Source organism: Eurytemora carolleeae, unplaced genomic scaffold (genome assembly GCF_000591075.1).
Source record: "Eurytemora carolleeae unplaced genomic scaffold, Eaff_2.0 scaffold1010, whole genome shotgun sequence".
In the NCBI taxonomy this organism is placed as follows: domain Eukaryota; kingdom Metazoa; phylum Arthropoda; class Copepoda; order Calanoida; family Temoridae; genus Eurytemora; species Eurytemora carolleeae.
Genome location: NW_019396915.1, coordinates 1,554 through 19,548, shown reverse-complemented (window position 1 = coordinate 19,548; position 17,995 = coordinate 1,554). Strand labels below are relative to the sequence as shown.

Below are 17,995 nucleotides of genomic sequence, written 5' to 3'. Positions count from 1 at the left end.
ATTAGAGTTTAAATCTATCCCTATTTTCTTTTCCAGGATATCCCTTCAGTCCATTCATGAAGATTAAGATCCAGAGTTTTCTTTTTTCTTGACGGTTCATTTGTCAAAAGTTTATTTTCCTTATCTTATGCATTTAAAGGGGTTTCTTATCTTTATAACAAAGATCTTAGATTTTATATATTTATATACACGCACCCCTGACCCTTTAGTAAAAGTAAATTCAACCTAAAGTCTGACCGCATCAACCTTGTTGCACCGGATAGTCCTATTGAGTGTCCCTATGTACGGGCGATACAGTACAAACTGGGACCGGAAAGGTTGACCCGGCTCGGAAATTCAAATTTACTACGGCTGCCCATGTATATGTACTAGATTACTTGCTTGGTAACCCAGGTCCAGTGCTGCCATTGTTACTAAAAGTTACTCCTCCAATCAAAATGTGAAGCAAATGGGTCCTGGGGTTCCTGAGTTTTGATCGGACGAACAAACAGACACCCAAACAGAGATTACAACTTTATATACGTAGATATATTTGTTTGTTGCAGCTGTCCATAGGGCTGGTCCAAATTGGCTCAAACTTTTTAAGGAAACCCTGTTAACAAACTACTGTAGCAATTGTAAAATAAATAGTAAAAAATGTCTAGATTACAATCATTGTTATTGTTCTTTATTAAATCTTTTTGTTTAGCACAGCGGCAGGGAATTCTCCCCGCTGACCCAGATTTCCAATCTCCTGGTCACCGTCAACAGTTCGGTCAACTTCATAATCTATTGTATATTCGGGGAGAAATTTAAGAGGATCTTCCTCAAGACCATGTGTGCTATGCTGGGAAGACATGATTGCACACCTCCTCAGGTAAAGATGATTCAAATTGTATGATCATGTTCATTGTACGAAGTAATGGATAGCTTTTCCCCTCCTACGCACCTCTCGACTAGGGCTGGGCATGTTCCAACTTTTCGAGCTGTTTCGTTAACGGTTAGTTCCAACTGTTTTTAGTTTCTGATCGTAAGAACGAAACTTTCTTTCATTAACGGTATTTTCTGTTTATTTTAAAAGTTACCGTTAGTTAACAATCCCAAAGAATGAACGGTGTTAACGGCGCATGGCCGAAAAAAATTGTTAACAGTTAATTAAAACGTTAATGGCACAGCCGATAATGATCTATTACATGCAGTATTAACAGCGTTATCGGTGTGAAGCATCAAAAAAAAATTAAACATCAATACGGTTCACCAACATAGTGACCCAGGGTCAAACGACATAGGTTCAAATGACATAAGGTCAAATGACAAACGATCAAAAACGCGACAAAGGGTCAAAATGGAAAAAAATATTATATGTATTATTTCAGGGTTAAGTTAGGTTAAGACAATTTCTTGGACAAGTGCTGCAGCTAGGACAGGCTAGGGGGCCGAATGCTGCGGCCACTAGTTCTAATGAACATAAAAATAGTTTGAAATTAACAAAAAATAGACTAAATGAAGTTTTGCCCATTTGTTGCACTTTTTGACCCTATGTCAGTTTACCCTTTGTCGCGTTATTGACCGTTTGTCATTTGATCCAAGGTCGTTTTACCCTATGTTGTTTGACCCAATGGCATTTGACCCTAGGTAGTTTGACCCTACGGATTGGTGATATCATCAATACACACAAAAAAAATTGTTTAACAATTTCAATGCAATTTTAAACAGAAATAAACGAACTACACAGTTCAACCCTTAATTTTCATTTCATAATCAGCTAATCCGGATTTTGTCATTCGTTATAACAGACTCTTCCATCTATTTTCGAAATTTGCCCAGCCCTGTCTGTAATCTGTATGTATACTGTACAAAACTTGCTCTAGCTGCCTAAAAGCTGTTTCGTACTTGAAATGAACCCTAGTTTTTAGTGTTTGATAAACTAAAGAACATTAATTTAATTAACAAGTATATTTACATGCATAAAAAACGATATCCTTTTTCCAGGATTTGATCAGATATCCAAACAGTTTTGCCACCGATGCAGCCAATCCTACTATGATCAACTCCTCCCTGAACCGCAGTCGAAGTACAATGGGCTCTAGGAATCCATCAATCAGTCTGAATTTGCTGAACCGTTCTAAAACAACCGGTCAGAGGACGCTGGGGAGTTCAAGATCCCAGCTCCTGAGATTAAGCGTACTCTCTGACCTATCCCGTGAGCGGAACAATCACGAGCTGAACTATCAAGAAACCTCGCTCTGTGGTGAGAACAATCTTTGTGTACACAGCGCACACATGTACAATACAGGCTACTCTCTGTCTGCTTGTACATCCCCTGATATAGCAATAGACAAACATATCTATTTACAATCAGATTCTGAACCACCGTCTGTAATGAGAATAGAAGTGTCAACTAATAACTGGCCACCAGGCAAATAAAGCCAAGTTGTGATTTTTCAGCAATTCATTTTTCGTCACAAAAAAAATCTTTGCCAAAAAATTTATTTTGTAAAGTTGACGAAGGCAACCATTTTTTTAAGCTGGATGAGATAATTTTTTTACAATAATAAATTTATTATGAAAGATTGCTTCCAGAAAAAACCTACTTGCAATTACAATATTGCAATTAAAGGCACCTTAATGATGGTGACATGGAAACGCCTCAACGAGGGGAGGAAGGCCAACCACATCAATCTTTAGTCCGAACCACATTATCCTCATTTTCTCGTCCGAACCACCTCAAAATCCTCGTCCTTTAAATATTATTTTTTTAAGTGTCTAATCCTTCCAGATAAAACTATTTTTAAAGAATCGGGCCACGTTAGGGCATAAATGAAATATCAAATTTTTGTAAATCGAAAAAAAGTTTCAATTGAATTAAAGATTTCAAGTTTAATGTCCTTAAAAATGTTCACCTGTTTTACGCGCATTTTCAGATATTCCTGGTGTAGAATGCCGCAAATAATTACAAGTTTATAGAACTTCAATCTTTTTTGTTAACTTTAGTGAAAACCATAGCATTTTCCCGGGTGGTTCCATGGGGAAAATTATAGGCAGAGGTATGCCGAATATTTTGCTATTTTTTTCATATCACGAAGGTTAGCCATTACGGAGGCAGAAGAGATTTAAGTTCTACCTAAATAAATCATTTTCATGGGTTTGAATTCCAACATGATATAATCATTGCAATACTTTAGTCCATCCATATTTTATGCCCTAACGTGGCCAGATTAAAAAAAAATAGTTTTATCTTTAAGAATTGGAAACTTTTTAACACAAAATAATCTAAGGACGAGGATTCCGAGGTGGTTCGGACGAGAAAATGAGGAGAATGTGGTTCGGACTAGAGATTGATATGGTTGGCCTTCCTCCCCTACCTCAACACGGAAAGAGATCAAAAATTATTTTTGATGAATTTCAGAAAACGTTAGTTTTGATCTTTTTTTTTAGTTTCTTCTAAAAATTTCCCTTTAAAACATTAATTAAATAATTAAAGAATTTTTAATTTCTAGTAGAAATGTTTTTAAGTTTATTGACAAACGGACACAATTATCAAATTTTTAAAGAAAAAAGTTTGAACATGCCCAGCCCTAATTTTAATGCTAAAAAAACTAGAAGAATGTTGGAGTAATAAAAATTGTAACGTTAAATGTATGTGGATATAAATATTAAATGTATGCCCACGTTTGTCCATGTCTATAAAGCATACATTGCTTAATTGATATCATTATTGGTGTTGGTTCTGTAATTACCAAGGTTGTATAATAAGGTTGCTTAAACTCTCGGTGCGCTCCAATGTACGGAAAATGTCGTCTCCTAAGATAGATAGAAAAAAACCTTATACGACGTCACTGAATTTAGAGGCGAGATTGACGTTATATTAGGTTTTTTTCTATCTATCTTAGGAGACAACATTTTCTGTACATATTGGAGCGCATCGAGAGTTTAAGCAACCTTATTATACAACCTTGGTAATTACAAAAATGCACATACAAGGTGTCCAGTTAAGAAATTAGATTGAAGAAACTGTAGACGTAATCTCAAGCTAAATATTGATGTTAAATTGTGTAAACATAAAAAATATGTCTGTTATATTTTAAGGTACAATTAAAATGAAAACCACATTTAGAAAGTGATTTTTTTGGAAGAATATAAATTCAACATTTTTACACAAAACTAAATTTCAATTTTAATTGGAACACCCTGTGTTCTGTATTATGTTGCTTGAAAGTTTCTATGTTTGCAATATGCATACAGAAATATAGAAAATATAAAGAACACATAATTGGATAATAGTTTAAAGAATATCTAAAATTTATAAACTTATCCTCTGCAGCATATATCCGCAAATTCTCATTGCCTAAGTTGTCTCTGCAGCATATATCCGCAAATTCTCATTGCCTAAGTTGTCTCTGCAGCATATATTCGCAAATTCTCATTGCCTAAATTGTCTCTGCAGCATATATCCGCAAATTCTCATTGCCTAAGTTGTCTCTGCAGCATATATCCGCAAGTCACTTTTATAGAAAAACCACAATTGAAAATAATCAATATACATCTAAGAAAATAAAGATATCTCATTCACTTGAAAATACATAGTTTTAGAGGATACAGTTGTGAACTAGACATACAACTCTATAAATGGACCCGTGAGTCGTGACTAGATTAACTAGAGAATTCTAAAAATTATGCCAATTTCAGTTTTATGAATTTTGGTTGCAACAATGTAAAAAATATATAATTGTGGTGAAAATTTACTGTGATACATGTTTTTTGTAAAAAAAAATATTTTTTAATATTTTTAAAAATATCGCTATTTAACCAAAGACACTTCAGATCATGAATATACACCAACCCGCCCCCAACACGTTTTTTAAATTTTAAAAAGTTAATCTTTTAAAATAACAAAACTTTTAGTGTGAAAAGGTGTTAATTCAGAAATATGAATGTTATTTTTGTAAACTGTTAAATAAAAACAAAAAATATATCTTCGGAATAATTTGGAAATTTTCAAGAGAAATGAAGTATTAAAATCTAGTAGTTTTTTAATGTTTGTATGTGTTTAAAGTCGATAATTGGTCTCAACAATTACTTCCAGCTAGAAAAAGTTTCTCATACAAAATATGCTTACTAAAAATTGTTTACACACAGATTTTCTAGTACAAAACATTTTTATATCTTTTGAATTTATTAAACTGGAGTTTAGTTGTCTGTTAGAGNGGAAGGAAATTTCTACCTGCCAGCGTATCTATATATATTATCTTTGTCCAAACTCAAGTAACTAGAAAACTCTAAAATAGGAAGACGACTTTTAGAATCATATTAAAACCCTAAAAAGTCTAATGAGCATGAAACACAACAATTGTGCAGATCTTGGTCTCTCCTAGTCTCTCCTGTTTTCTCCTGGTTTCCTCATGGCTTCTCCTGGTTTTTCATAGTTCTCCTCCTGGGTTCTCCTGGTTTCTTCTAATTTCTCCTGGTTTCCTTTGGTTTCTTTAATGGTGTATCCAATGGTTTCTCCTGTTTACTTCTGTTTACAACTGGATTTCTCCTGTTTACAACTTAATTTCTCCTGCTTACAACTGAATTTTTCCTGGTTTCTCCTAGTTTCTCTTGTATATACTTATATGTTTACTCCTTTTACTCCTGTTTACAACTGCAGTTTCTCCTGTTTTCTCCTGGTTTCCTCCTGCTTTCTTCTGCTTTCCTCCTTGTTTCTTTTTGTTTCTCCTGGTTTCCCCATGGTTATTCATGGTTATTCATGGTTTCTTTCGTGGTTTCTCCATGTTTACAACTGGATTTCTCCTCTTTACTTTTAGGTTGGATCCCAGAGTTTACTCTTGTATATTGAAACAAATTAATTGAAACGCTTGTAATAAGAAAATATTTTTGGCAAAATAATTCCGCAGAAAATTTTATTTACACATATTTGTTGAAAATAATTGCTTCTGCTAAATTATTTTCACTCTAAACCATTTTATCCAAAATCAACATAAGGAGTAAAAAAATGTGTTTTTGGAAAAATAGTTTTTTAAAAGTATTTCCAAGATTCTGATGTTCAGACACAAAATGTTTCCGCAGCAAATGTATCGTTTCACAACTTTTATTGCAAAAGAATGTGTCTCCACTAATGTTTCCGATACAAAATGTGTCTGCAGAAAAAAGTTTCTGGAATTTGAAACCTTCAGAGCTGAGATATTCAATATTCATATAAGACTGGGGAAAGGAAATTAAATATTGAAAAACCTCAAAGACACTATAGCATCATCCCCCGAATCCCCAGCTACTGTTTAAAGTATAAATTTAAATGACGACCTGATCCAAGTACAGGGTGTCCCACGAAACATGACAGTTGGTGAATAGTTTAAAATGTCTTCTTCCATAATTTTTAAGTTGTTTGATACTAAAGAGACTAATAACATTTTTTATATAACAGTTATATTATAGTAAAATTGATTTCACTGTAAAATATATACATTTTGTTAACGAAAGGAATTGCAAAAAGTCTTTAATATCATTCTAAAGGTTTACCCAGTACCCACAAAGGATGAGACTTCAGGGACGACTGTACGGAATTTGTGTCGTCCTTTTTCTTAGATTGTTGGTTCCCTGCAGCAGTAGACTAGGGCTGAGCACTTTCAAACTTTCAAATCGTTAGATGAATTATTAGATATATCTTTTCATATTTCCTTAAAAATCTCAATATTCATGACAACATAGACGAAAAATTGACGAATATTTTAGATATCTGTTCATATTTGCTTAAAAATATTAATCTTATTTCAACATAGACGAGAAGACTTTTCAAAAATTGTTTGACGAATATTTTAGATATCTTTTCATATTTCCTTAAATATATCAATATTTTTGACAACATAGACCGAAGATATTTAAAAAACTGTTAATTGAGTATTGATTAACAATATAATAAAACACATGAGAATGAGGATACAGAAAATATATTTTATTTGTCAAATGCTATAATTTTTTAGATTTTAATACAGTGGTTCACGATTTTCTATTCAATGAATCCATATTTTTAGTTGGAAATTTAACAATATTTTATATTCAAAGATAGGTTTAAATCCACACATTTTTTTCTAGAGAGGAATAGAGTTTTTGCCACAAATTCAAATTCCTTTATATTTACAACCTAATGGCGTAAACCTTTCATATTTTACTTCTAGATTACGTGATCGAACAGAATTCATAGTTTGAAATATCTAAAGTCTACTACATTTGGTTACAAAGATATAGGGATTAGAAAATGAGAGTGTAGTTTGTTTGATCATTAGTCCAAGTTGACAATTTCTAATGGGTTCCCCAGTACCCACAAAGGATGAGACTTCAGGGACGACTGTACGGAATTTGTGTTGTCCTTTTTCTTAGATTGTTGGTTCCCTGCAACAGTAGACTAGGGCTGGGCACTTTCAAACTTTAAAAATCGTTCTCTGAATTTTTTAGATATCTTTTCAGATTTCCTTAAAAATCTCAATATTTATGACAACATAGACGAAAAATTGACGAATATTTTAGATATCTTTTCATATTTNTATTTTATTTCCTTAAAAATCCAGTCGTATTGACAACATAGACCAAAGATATTTAAAAATTGTTTAACGAATATTCTAAATATCTGTTCATATTTCATTGAATATCACAATCATAAATCAAAATATAAATCTTATTGCAACATAGACGAGAAGACTTTTTAAAAATTGTTTGACGAATATTTTAGATATCTGTTCATATTTGCTTAAAAATATCTATATATAACAACATGACGAAAAATTGACGAATATTTTAGATATCTGTTCATATTTCCTTAAATATCTCAATATTTTTGACAACACAGACGAGAAGACTTTTTAAAAATTGTTTGACGAATATTTAAGATATCTGTTCATATTTCCTAAAAATTATCAATTTTACCGCAACATATAACAGAAGACTTTTTAAAAATTGTTTTATGAATATTTTAGATATCTTTTCATATTTCCTTAAATATCTCAATGTTTTTGACAACATAGACCGAAGATATTTAAAAAACTGTTAATTGAGTATTGATTAACAATATAATAAAACACATGAGAATGAGGATACAGAAAATATATTTTATTTGTCAAATGCTATAATTTTTTAGATTTTTATACAGTGGTTCACTATTATATCAATACAATGAAGACGACTTTTTATTTTTTATTGTTTACAAGCTTTTATCGAATTACAAGTTTAAAAGAAATTAAAAAGAAGATTTTTTATCTATAGCTTCTCTTTGTTTCCGTTTTTATGTGTTTCCATATTTTATAAAAGCTTGATAAAAATAAAAATTGGAATCGAAAGTCGTCTTCATTTTATTGATATAATTGCCTACCACTGTAGAATAATACAAATTTATCTGATTACATGTAAACTCTTTGAAGCATTATTGAAGTCAAAAATGTTGAGCGTAGATTCATCTTCAATAGTTGGAATTTTCGATTTTTGGAATTTAACATTGTCCCCTTCCAACTGTAAACCCAGCTTTGTACACAGGTCTGCCATCACACATTGTTTAAGGAAAAAAGTTTTTGACAAATCCGCCAGAGGGTATTTACACTGTACACTATGATACGCGACACTGTACACTTTTAAAGCGTGGACCGCCATTTTTTCTGTAAACTTCAACGCGGCAATCTGCAGGAGGGGAGGGAGGGATTGCAACAACCGGAAGTATCTGACAAAGTTGTTCTGTCTGTACAGAAGTGCCAACTGGAATGATTTGGAGATATTTTCGGATTTTCTCAAATTGTCTGGTAGATTTGTCGCCCACATCAATGGTGCACTGGAACTCAGATTACTTAAAATATTTGAAATATCATATCAATCTCGAAATACCTAACATTTTCTTGTTATCAATTAATTAAAAATATAACTTTTGTGTTTATTACAAAACAGAGAAAACAGATAATTTTAACTAACCTAAGGATATAAATGGAATTCATTTCCTCTCTTTCTTCGTCAACGACATCGTTCAAATTCTAGAAAATATTTAAATGAATTGTTAATTAAATCTAAAACATTATTGAGAAAAATACTTTATAACAGCTGATGCAGAAATAGAAAATAGAACAATAAAATCGAGTTAACACAAAAAAAACAGTTTAATTTATTTAGATCAAATCAACTAATTTGAACTGAAAAAAAAACATTTATAAAATGCAAATACCAGCTCAAGAAAGGATTTTTTTTACCTCCAATTGCGTTGATAATGGTCTTTAAAAAAAGACACAAAGCAAAAGATTGTTTTGATTTTAATATGAAAAATTATAAAAAAATATTTTAGTATTTATATTTTTTGACACGAAGCGCCAGAAATTGTTTACCTGCAGTATTAGAACAGATTTTACGCATTCCAGAAGATGAGAACTATTACGCACAGGATCAAACTAAATATATTACGCATTTTAAACTTTAGCGTCGTTTCATAAATGTATTAAATAGATTTATATTATACAACCCAAATTAAGGCATATTTGTTAAAAAAATATTTTAACTTATTTCAATTTTTAAAAAATATTTAAGTAAGGTAGTTAGAAAACGTGGAATTATTATTGCCGTCATTATTTTTATTACAAAATGCAAATAAGGATTTTGTAAATTGATATATTTTTAAAATATGCCCAGCAGTTGGAAATTGTGTGTGGAGTATCGTTAATCTTGAACACTTAATCTCGATATCCAATGTGGGTACTTTTAAGGTGGATAACTGCTTGATCCCTTAAAGATATCCCTATATAAGGATATCAAAGAGGAAATAAACTAATCTCTAGGTCTGCATAAGATGAAGATCAATGCTTGATCCAAAGATTCACAAAATCACAACACAAAAGTTCTGAACACATTTAGACATATTAATTACAATAATTTGAAAATCCTTAGCAAATAATCAAGATTTCTACATTAAAAGAAAGACGATCAATCAATCAATCAATCTATCTATCTCAATAAAAAAATCCACCGTTTTCTGGTTAATACCATGTCGTAATATACATATATTCAAATCAGTGAAAATTAAAAATAGATATATTGTAGAAATCAATGATTTATGAAAAAAAAATACTAGAAATTATTAATTTTGTCCCATCATGTGATGATTTTCTTTTTTAAACTTTTATTCTCTTGTTTAGTTTTCAAAATACCTTGTCTATTGTGTACTCCTTTTGTAACAAGCTGCTCACCACATGAAATCTAAATAATTTACAAAAATAAAAACAATTTTTTTTTTACCTAAATTCAAAGGATTAGAGATTTTTATTCTGTGAAGCAAAGACAATTAATCAGAGCTTTTAATGACATTTTAAAACAATATCTAAAAAATAAAATCAGTATCATATGTCTTGAATTGAATTGAACTTACAAATATTTTCCTATAATAATGTAGANAATTAATATCCCAACCTGACAATCTGTGCAAGTATCTGGCAGGCAGACTTATCCTCTACATTCTGAAGGATTAAATCCTGTCTATGTCAATCAATCAATCAATCACTTTATCAATAAATCAATCAACAAACTAACCAACTGCAACCAACCACCAACTATTCTACCAATCAATTATTCAATAATCCTTCAATCAATCAATCCATTATTTAATACTTTAAAAATCCAATCTAACAATCAACCAAACCAACAGCTTATGAAATCGGTTTATTAAAGCAAATTGACCAATCTGTTAAATTCTTACATCGAGATTAAGCAATAAGCAAATCAGTTGTCAAGTAAAGAAGAAACAAAAAAGCTTTCACTCATAAATTGATTAATTGATTGATTTACAACATGCCTAACTGCTCTTAATCTGTCAAACATGAAATCGAAGATTATATTGCGTGATGCTGCAGTACTGTTAGTGTACACTGTACTGCACAGGTAGTTTACAGTTTTCACCAGGCAACCTACTGTTCTGTACAAAATTATCATTAGTCAATGATCTAATGAATGAATGAATAAATGAATGAATGAATGAAAGGATGAAAGGAAGGATGAATGAAAGGATGAAAGGAAGGATGAATGAATCAATAAACCAAGAAAACCAACAAACCAATTAATCAATGAACCAATGAACCAACACCAATGAACCAATGAAACAATGAATATACCGCTAAACCAATGAATCAATGAATCAATTAACCAATTAACCAATGAACAAATAAACCAATAAATAAATGAATACCTAATATCTGAAGGAGCTGGGCTCCGCATCCCTGCAGCTGGTCTAGAATATTCTTTAACAGGATAAAACCTTCCCTGTTCAAGCCTTCAAATAAAAATACATTGGTTAATATCTAGAAAATTAATCAACCCTCCCTCCCCCTCCCATTCCCCCTCTCCAATGTTGCAAACCTGGCTAGACTGTGAACTCAATTTTAGGCGACCTTTTATGGAAGAGTGTGTTGTCCGATTAACAACGGAACCCTGGAAAACGTTGTATGATTAGGAATGTATGAGATATGCATTGACTTGCGGATTTCTACTGCAGAAACAATGAAAGTGCATCAAGTTGACAGAAATTGAAACACTTATTAAGTTTGAAAACGAAGATATCTTCCACATTATTTATCAGATAAAGGTACTGTTGTGAATCGGGCACTTAAAAGGGAGGTCACTTAAAATTACAATCACAGTCCATTTCAATGATGTAAAGAAATTTAAGTAAATTATTTTCAGGTTGAAAAATATTTTTAAAGTCTGCCTATTAATGATCAATAATAAACATTGTACATACTTGTGTAGTAATTTCTCCTTAATCCTGTGAAACAAAACTAATTCATCTCCCTGCTTGTAAAATAATCTGCTAGTCTGCAAGACCGTGTGCAGCCCCCCCCCTCTTGAAACTGGAAAACACAAAAAAAAGAGTCTTGATACCACAAAATTAAAGATATTTCACCTATCCCTAGGAGTTTGGGGGGGGGGATAAATGGGTTCAGATTAAATTTAAATGAATTGTCGAGAAGTTGTTGAACTTGGTACGACTGCACTTTCTGTCACACCTAAAGAAGTAGTTTAACCGAAACTAGTTGTTTTACTTATTACAGTTTACAAATTTTATAATTTTCAATATTTTGTCACTGTTTATTCTATATAATAAAATAAGACATTCATATATATGTTCCCTCTCGCCGGCCAAACGGCTGAATTTTTTTGTGGACACTCATGGGTAGCCTGGGTGAACAAGAGTTACTTAATTCCCATTTTTATGGGACACCCTGTAGTTCTGCTCTAGCTCTCACAATTTTTACGTCTTGAATTTTAAGAATTGTTTGTAAATTTGTTTGTTAGTGTGGGTTTCATGACCGACGGAAGGCCGGTAGATGCTTCAAATCATCCGATTACATTGTGCTCTGTTTGAGCTAAACAACTATAATTTACAAATTTGAAAACACCTTAAAAATGGAAGTATAAACATCAAACTGTGTCTCATTACTACTCAATTTTTGTTTCAAATTTTGCCTTTTTTTACCCCTCCCTAGCACACTAAGTTGAGAGGTCTAAATTGTCATGAGATAGCTTTGCTAGGATAGCTAAGAACATGAACTGGACAATGGACATACATCTTTGATTCCAACGCCTTCTCAGCATGTCAATGGTTAATAATGGCTACGAGCCTTCTCCTGGTGATTCTCCAGTATTTTTGTATTTTCGTCTAAGTAAGAGGTTTTCAAGATTAAGATATTATTCTCGTAATATTGTTATAAAACTTCTTTACCAAATATTTGTTCCTAAAGTAACTTGAAATGTTTAAATTTGATTGAACACTTCTCTAAGTTTCAGGTAGAGGAAAATTTGAAATAAATTGAAGGTATGCAAAGACCTAATTCTAAGAACCCTTTATTTTCTGAGTGGCATGTCTGATTCACAGCCGCATCCTTAAAGCTTATGTAAGCACAAAAATGCTGGTGAAAATCATGAATTTTAGGGAAAGCTTTAGGCTCCATTAACCAGCCTAGAGGTTTAATTTCCGATTGTGAACTGGGTTTAAAGCCCGGATCTGAATTTAAGTTTATCTCATTACCAATAATCCCAATTTTTTATTCTAATCGGTTCTCTTTCAGTATTTAGCGGATTTACGAAGTAAGGAAATTGACAAAATTAACAACTATCTCAAACGACAAGTCACAATATTTTCCCCAATATGCATTGTTAATCCGTTGAAGGGTGCCGGTGTGAATCCAAAAGGAACACATTTGAAATTTTGTTGAAGGTTCTGCTATGAGGGTAACCGGTAAATAATCTATAGCTTTTTAGGAACTTTGAGTTTTCAGAACAGTCATTTATTTTAGCCTTAGCAGGTCAGTATAACAATATTACTTTTTACTTTCGGTGCTATTTAGTTCAAACGATAACATTCTGTACGCATTTGAACTATTTTTTTTGCTCATGTGAACTATCAAAAAATAGTTCAAATGAGCCCAAAAATAGTTCAAATGAACAAAAAAATATTTAATGAGCAAAAATTCGTTCAAATGAGCAAAAAGAAACAGTTCAAATGAGCAAAGAATATAGTTCCAATAAGCCAAATAATAGCTCACATGAACACAAAACACAGTTTAAATGAGCAAAAAAAAATTTCAAATGCGCAAAAACAGAGTTCAAATGAGCCAATAAATAGTTGGCCCTAAATTGATATTATTTGTCATGTGGCCGCAAAAATATTTAGTTCAAATAAGCTAAAAATAGTTACTAATTTGAACTTTATTTTTGATTCATTTCAAAATATTTCTTTTGCTTATTTAAACCATTTTTCTTCTCACTTAAAACTATTTTTTTGCTACAACATGTTTCAGGACTGTTCTTAAAATTTGGAGACCATGCCAATTACTGTTAAATATCGTCAAAGAACCCAAGAAGCAGATTAAAGTCTTGAAACGAAATTTGCTGTTTAATTTTTAACCTGTAAATGCACGTGATTTCTACAATAAATTAAAATTGAGATTGAAATTTGGTAGACAGCGTATAAAAATAGTATTAAGATAAAGTTTAGGCGTTTTCGACTTGAAACCTGATGGTCCATATTTGGCAGTGTGAATTGTAAGTGACCCTATATGCAAAGATGACAATGCTCGATTTAAAACAGAAGTCTTATAGGCATTGTCTGATTAAATGTGAATAAGATATCAATGTTTTTGTCATTTAAACTGTTAAATATCATTTAGTTTCTTTGCGAGTGACTGGCACATTTCTTGCTTGCACTCTGGTTTGAAATCAGAATTTTGATCAGATAGCAGGAGGAGCTCGAGGACGCGCAGGACGAGCCACGGGAGAAAGAGAGAGAGAGTACTAGGATCCAGGGGAACCAGGATCCAGAAGATACTACGATAGTAACACAGGAAGGCCTTAGGATCTTCTTCTTGGCATATATCTGGAACAAGAACACCGCTAGAGATAAGACATAAAAGAGATGAAAGAATATGGACAAGACAAAGATCACAATAGTATAAAGACTAGCGGTGCCATCCTGGAGGTGAAGAGAAAGGAGGATAGAAGAACAGCGACGATGAGAACCTAGATATAGGATCTCTGAGTGGGGTGGCGCAGGGAATACATTTAAGAAATTTCCTTCTTAATGCCTAAAAGCCTTTTTAGTAACATCAATAAAACTACGTCAAAAATCTTTTTCGGGCCGTGTTTTGACAGTCAGGCAGTTGACTTAGGGGTTTGATTTTTTACTACATGTTTCATGACTGTTTAAGAAAAATTGAGAGACCATGCAATACACTGTTAAAAAGTATCGTCAAGAAACTATAAAAAGCAGATTCAAGTTTTAAAACGAAATTGATTTGCTCTAAATTACCTAGGGGGCATTTTCAGAATATTGAGATTAAAACTCGGTAGACTGCATATAAATATAGTCCAAAGATAAAGTGTAGTGCTTTGACTTGAAACATGATAGTCCGTTTTTGGTAGTGTGAATTGTAAAGATGTAAAGATGACAATACTCAATTTAAAACAGAAGTCTTAAGCATTGTCCGAATAAATGTGAATAAGATATCAATGTTTTTGTCATTTTTTTAAACAGTTAAATATCACTAAGAGTTACTTTGCGAGTGACTCGCACATTTCTTGCTTGCACTCTGGTTAGAAATCAGCTCTTCCACCATTTTTGATCAGATAAGGGTTTCAAGGGTGCCTTGGTTATTCGGGAATTGCCATCTTTGCATAAATGATCACTTAGTTACGCTTGCTCACTTTTTTTAAATATAAAAGATCGATCTAAAAACAGAGTACGGAATTATTTCATTGATCTGAAATCCCTTAAGCTGGTTTAGGTCCAGTCTATTCACGTTGTGAAATTATCAGACCCGTTCTCTTTCCATGCTTTAGAACATACTATTCCTAAATCATTATCAACTAAAATCTGAAAAATTTGTGGGAAAAATAACAGAAAATCCGCAAAAGTATTTATTTGCAAAATCCGCAAACGATACAGAAATAGAGGCGGAGGGTGGCGGGAACGATATTAACGGTTAGACTTGGCGACACGCTCGAGTTCATCCTTCTTCTTGATGGCGTAGGAGTTGCTGGATCCCTTGGCGGCATTGATCAGCTCGTCGGACAAGCACTCTGCGACAGACTTGATGTTACGGAAAGCTGCCTCCCTGGCTCCAGTGCATAGAAGCCAGATAGCCTAAAATATTAAAAAAAAATTAAATAACCATTCAACGTAAGCAGCAGTAATATATTTGTAAAAAAAAAGAAGTTAAACATTCGTCAAAAATACACCCGAAATTCAAGGTTTATGTAAAATTTGAACAAAAGTCACACGTTTAAAGGCGGTTTCTACCATTTGAGCGAATATAGCACTCATGTATAAACCTTAAATGAGAAAAAGGATCATATATTAATTTAGTGAGTCATTCAATGAAAAAAGGAGGAATTCATTAATAGAAAAAAGTTTTTTTGTATGGTTTAGGTAAAAACGTGAAACTATTCCGATATTTTCCCACTTATGTTTGGCGATTAACCCTATCCCTGCTGGGGTACTTGAAAACCAGGATATGCTGGGCCTCCCTCTAAATCCCATGTTTGATGTTCAAATATGACAAATGATACATCATTGGAAAGCTCTTGTGCTCTACTTTTAGAATTTGCAAAAAAATTGGAAATTTGCAAAAATTGAATTTTTTATCGCAAAATCCAGTTTAGATTCGAACTTAAGGCTGATATGATTTTTAAAACATTCTACAGATTATGCACTAATTAAGGTAAAAAAGAATTGAAATTTAAATCCCTGTGCTTGAACTAGCAAACAAAAATAAACAAAACTTTAAAACTCTCCCCTTAAAATTTCACTTAATTATGGTTACTTATTGATTAAAATCACCAAATAAATATAGCCCACTTCATGATTTCATCATAAACTAAAGCAGGACACTGGGGATGGATAATCACGCAGGGATCGTCCTTACCGTTGTTCCTCCCGTGCATCATCAGGGAGTTGACCAGCCTCTCAACAATGGGGCACTGTGCCTTCCTGAACCTCTTAGCGGCGAACCTGAACAATAAGTAAAATTAAACTTAAGTTATTAATAAAATCATGGTCGCAATTTTTTTTAATTAATTCAGAGATTTACAAATTGATACTTGAAATTTAACAGGTTGCTTTAACTGTTCGAACAACAGTTTAAAAAATTAAAAACAGTGGCACGTAAAAAGGGTCTATAGAGACGATAGGAAGTGCCTATCAAGTTCCTAATCTAGAAATATAACTTGCATTCTCATATTAAGATAATAGTATCTGGGATAAACGGTTAAAGTTTTAATCTGGGATAATTTTAAACAAAATATTACAAGACACACCTTTCACAGTAAGACAATTAACGCCGGCTAAATAATTACCTGGCGGCGGAGTGGGGCAGATATCTGGCAAACTTCTCCTTGCACGCAATGTAGTCCTAGGAAGATAAATTCATTTACAATGGCTCGGGAACATACATAAACATATACAATGAGATCAGGAGATAGTGTTTCAGCCGTTACAACGTTACAGAGCCCATTCTCTCTACAAAAAATGGTCATGTAGTTCACGTCCTTTGGGGGACAATATGTTGGCGTCTCATGCTAAATTCTGATAGATAATTTCTCTGTACGCTAACGACAAATATAGGAGAAGTCAAATTGTCGACCAATGAAGATAATGAAAAGAACAGCCTCAGTGGAAATTTAAGCATAAAACGATAGAAACAGTGTGTGGGAGTGTTTGTGCACATGCAAAACCATAAGTTATATTTAAATAGCAAATAAGTTTGCAACAGTTTATAAGTAAAATACCTGAAGGGACATGTCGGCGACGTTAACGTCATCGCAGCTCCACTTGCCAAAGAGCTTGATCTCGGGGAGCTCAGCGATAATAGGCTGAGGAGCATCCTCCTGGGCGCTCTCGATCTCGTCATTCCAATCAGTTTCCGCCATTTTTACACTGAAAATCATCACAAATTAACAAAAGTACAAATGTTTGACACTTGGAGAAATGATGCAGCACAAATAAAATCACAACACATTTGTAAACTCGTTGGAAAATGAATTATAAACATCTTCACGCTAAATATCGGAGTCGGACTAATAAAAGTTTACCCAAACACGTGCACCAGCCAGACGAAATGCCGCAAATAATTCCCAATATTTCAGCCGGAAACTATTCTCCGCGTAGAGACTGGAACATTTGAAAGACGACATTTAATTCAGAAAATTATTTTATTATTTTCTCGTTTACACACAAAGATCATTAAATGTATCTAAGAGATGATAAAGATAAAGAGAATAATGCATTCATTTAAAATTGGGCGGGTATAAATACTTTAACATATGAACTCCTTTTATTAAAGGGCCCAATTAGCAAGGTCATATTGTTTTCTCGCATGGATTGAGTTTCAAATATTTTGCTTTTGATTGGAATCCACCAAAATTTAGACCATGAAATTATGAATTAATTAGGCTAATAAATGTTACATCGTCTGTACGCACATCTCCCATACTGAACTTCTGACCTACT

At 32.7% G+C, this 17,995-nt stretch overlaps 3 protein-coding genes across 5 annotated transcripts; 1 reads left to right on the top strand and 2 right to left on the bottom strand.

Moving 5' to 3' along the window:
* Positions 1-621: 621 nt before the first annotated feature.
* Positions 622-2,687, top strand: LOC111710058 (uncharacterized). The gene is made up of 2 exons (XM_023484079.1): positions 622-856; positions 1,972-2,687. The coding sequence occupies exons 1-2, from the start codon at positions 815-817 to the stop codon at positions 2,404-2,406; spliced, it is 477 nt and encodes a 158-aa protein (XP_023339847.1). The 5' UTR covers positions 622-814; the 3' UTR covers positions 2,407-2,687.
* Positions 2,688-8,067: 5,380 nt separating this feature from the next.
* Positions 8,068-11,755, bottom strand: LOC111710057 (SAC3 domain-containing protein 1; the record flags this gene model as incomplete). Of its 3 annotated transcripts, none has more annotated exon segments than XM_023484077.1 (9): positions 8,068-8,096; positions 8,342-8,806; positions 8,929-8,987; positions 9,333-9,395; positions 10,149-10,197; positions 10,408-10,473; positions 10,790-10,909; positions 11,180-11,263; positions 11,732-11,755. In XM_023484077.1, coding segments are annotated over 8 exon segments (910 nt in total), but the record flags the coding sequence as incomplete, so codon positions are not given.
* A 3,634-nt stretch (positions 11,756-15,389) lies between these two features.
* On the bottom strand, positions 15,390-17,449 carry LOC111710056 (40S ribosomal protein S5). The gene is made up of 5 exons (XM_023484074.1): positions 17,275-17,449; positions 16,843-16,898; positions 16,328-16,498; positions 15,788-15,806; positions 15,390-15,631 (listed from the first exon to the last, which is right to left on the bottom strand). The coding sequence occupies exons 1-5, from the start codon at positions 17,431-17,433 to the stop codon at positions 15,464-15,466; spliced, it is 573 nt and encodes a 190-aa protein (XP_023339842.1). The 5' UTR covers positions 17,434-17,449; the 3' UTR covers positions 15,390-15,463.
* Positions 17,450-17,995: the final 546 nt, after the last annotated feature.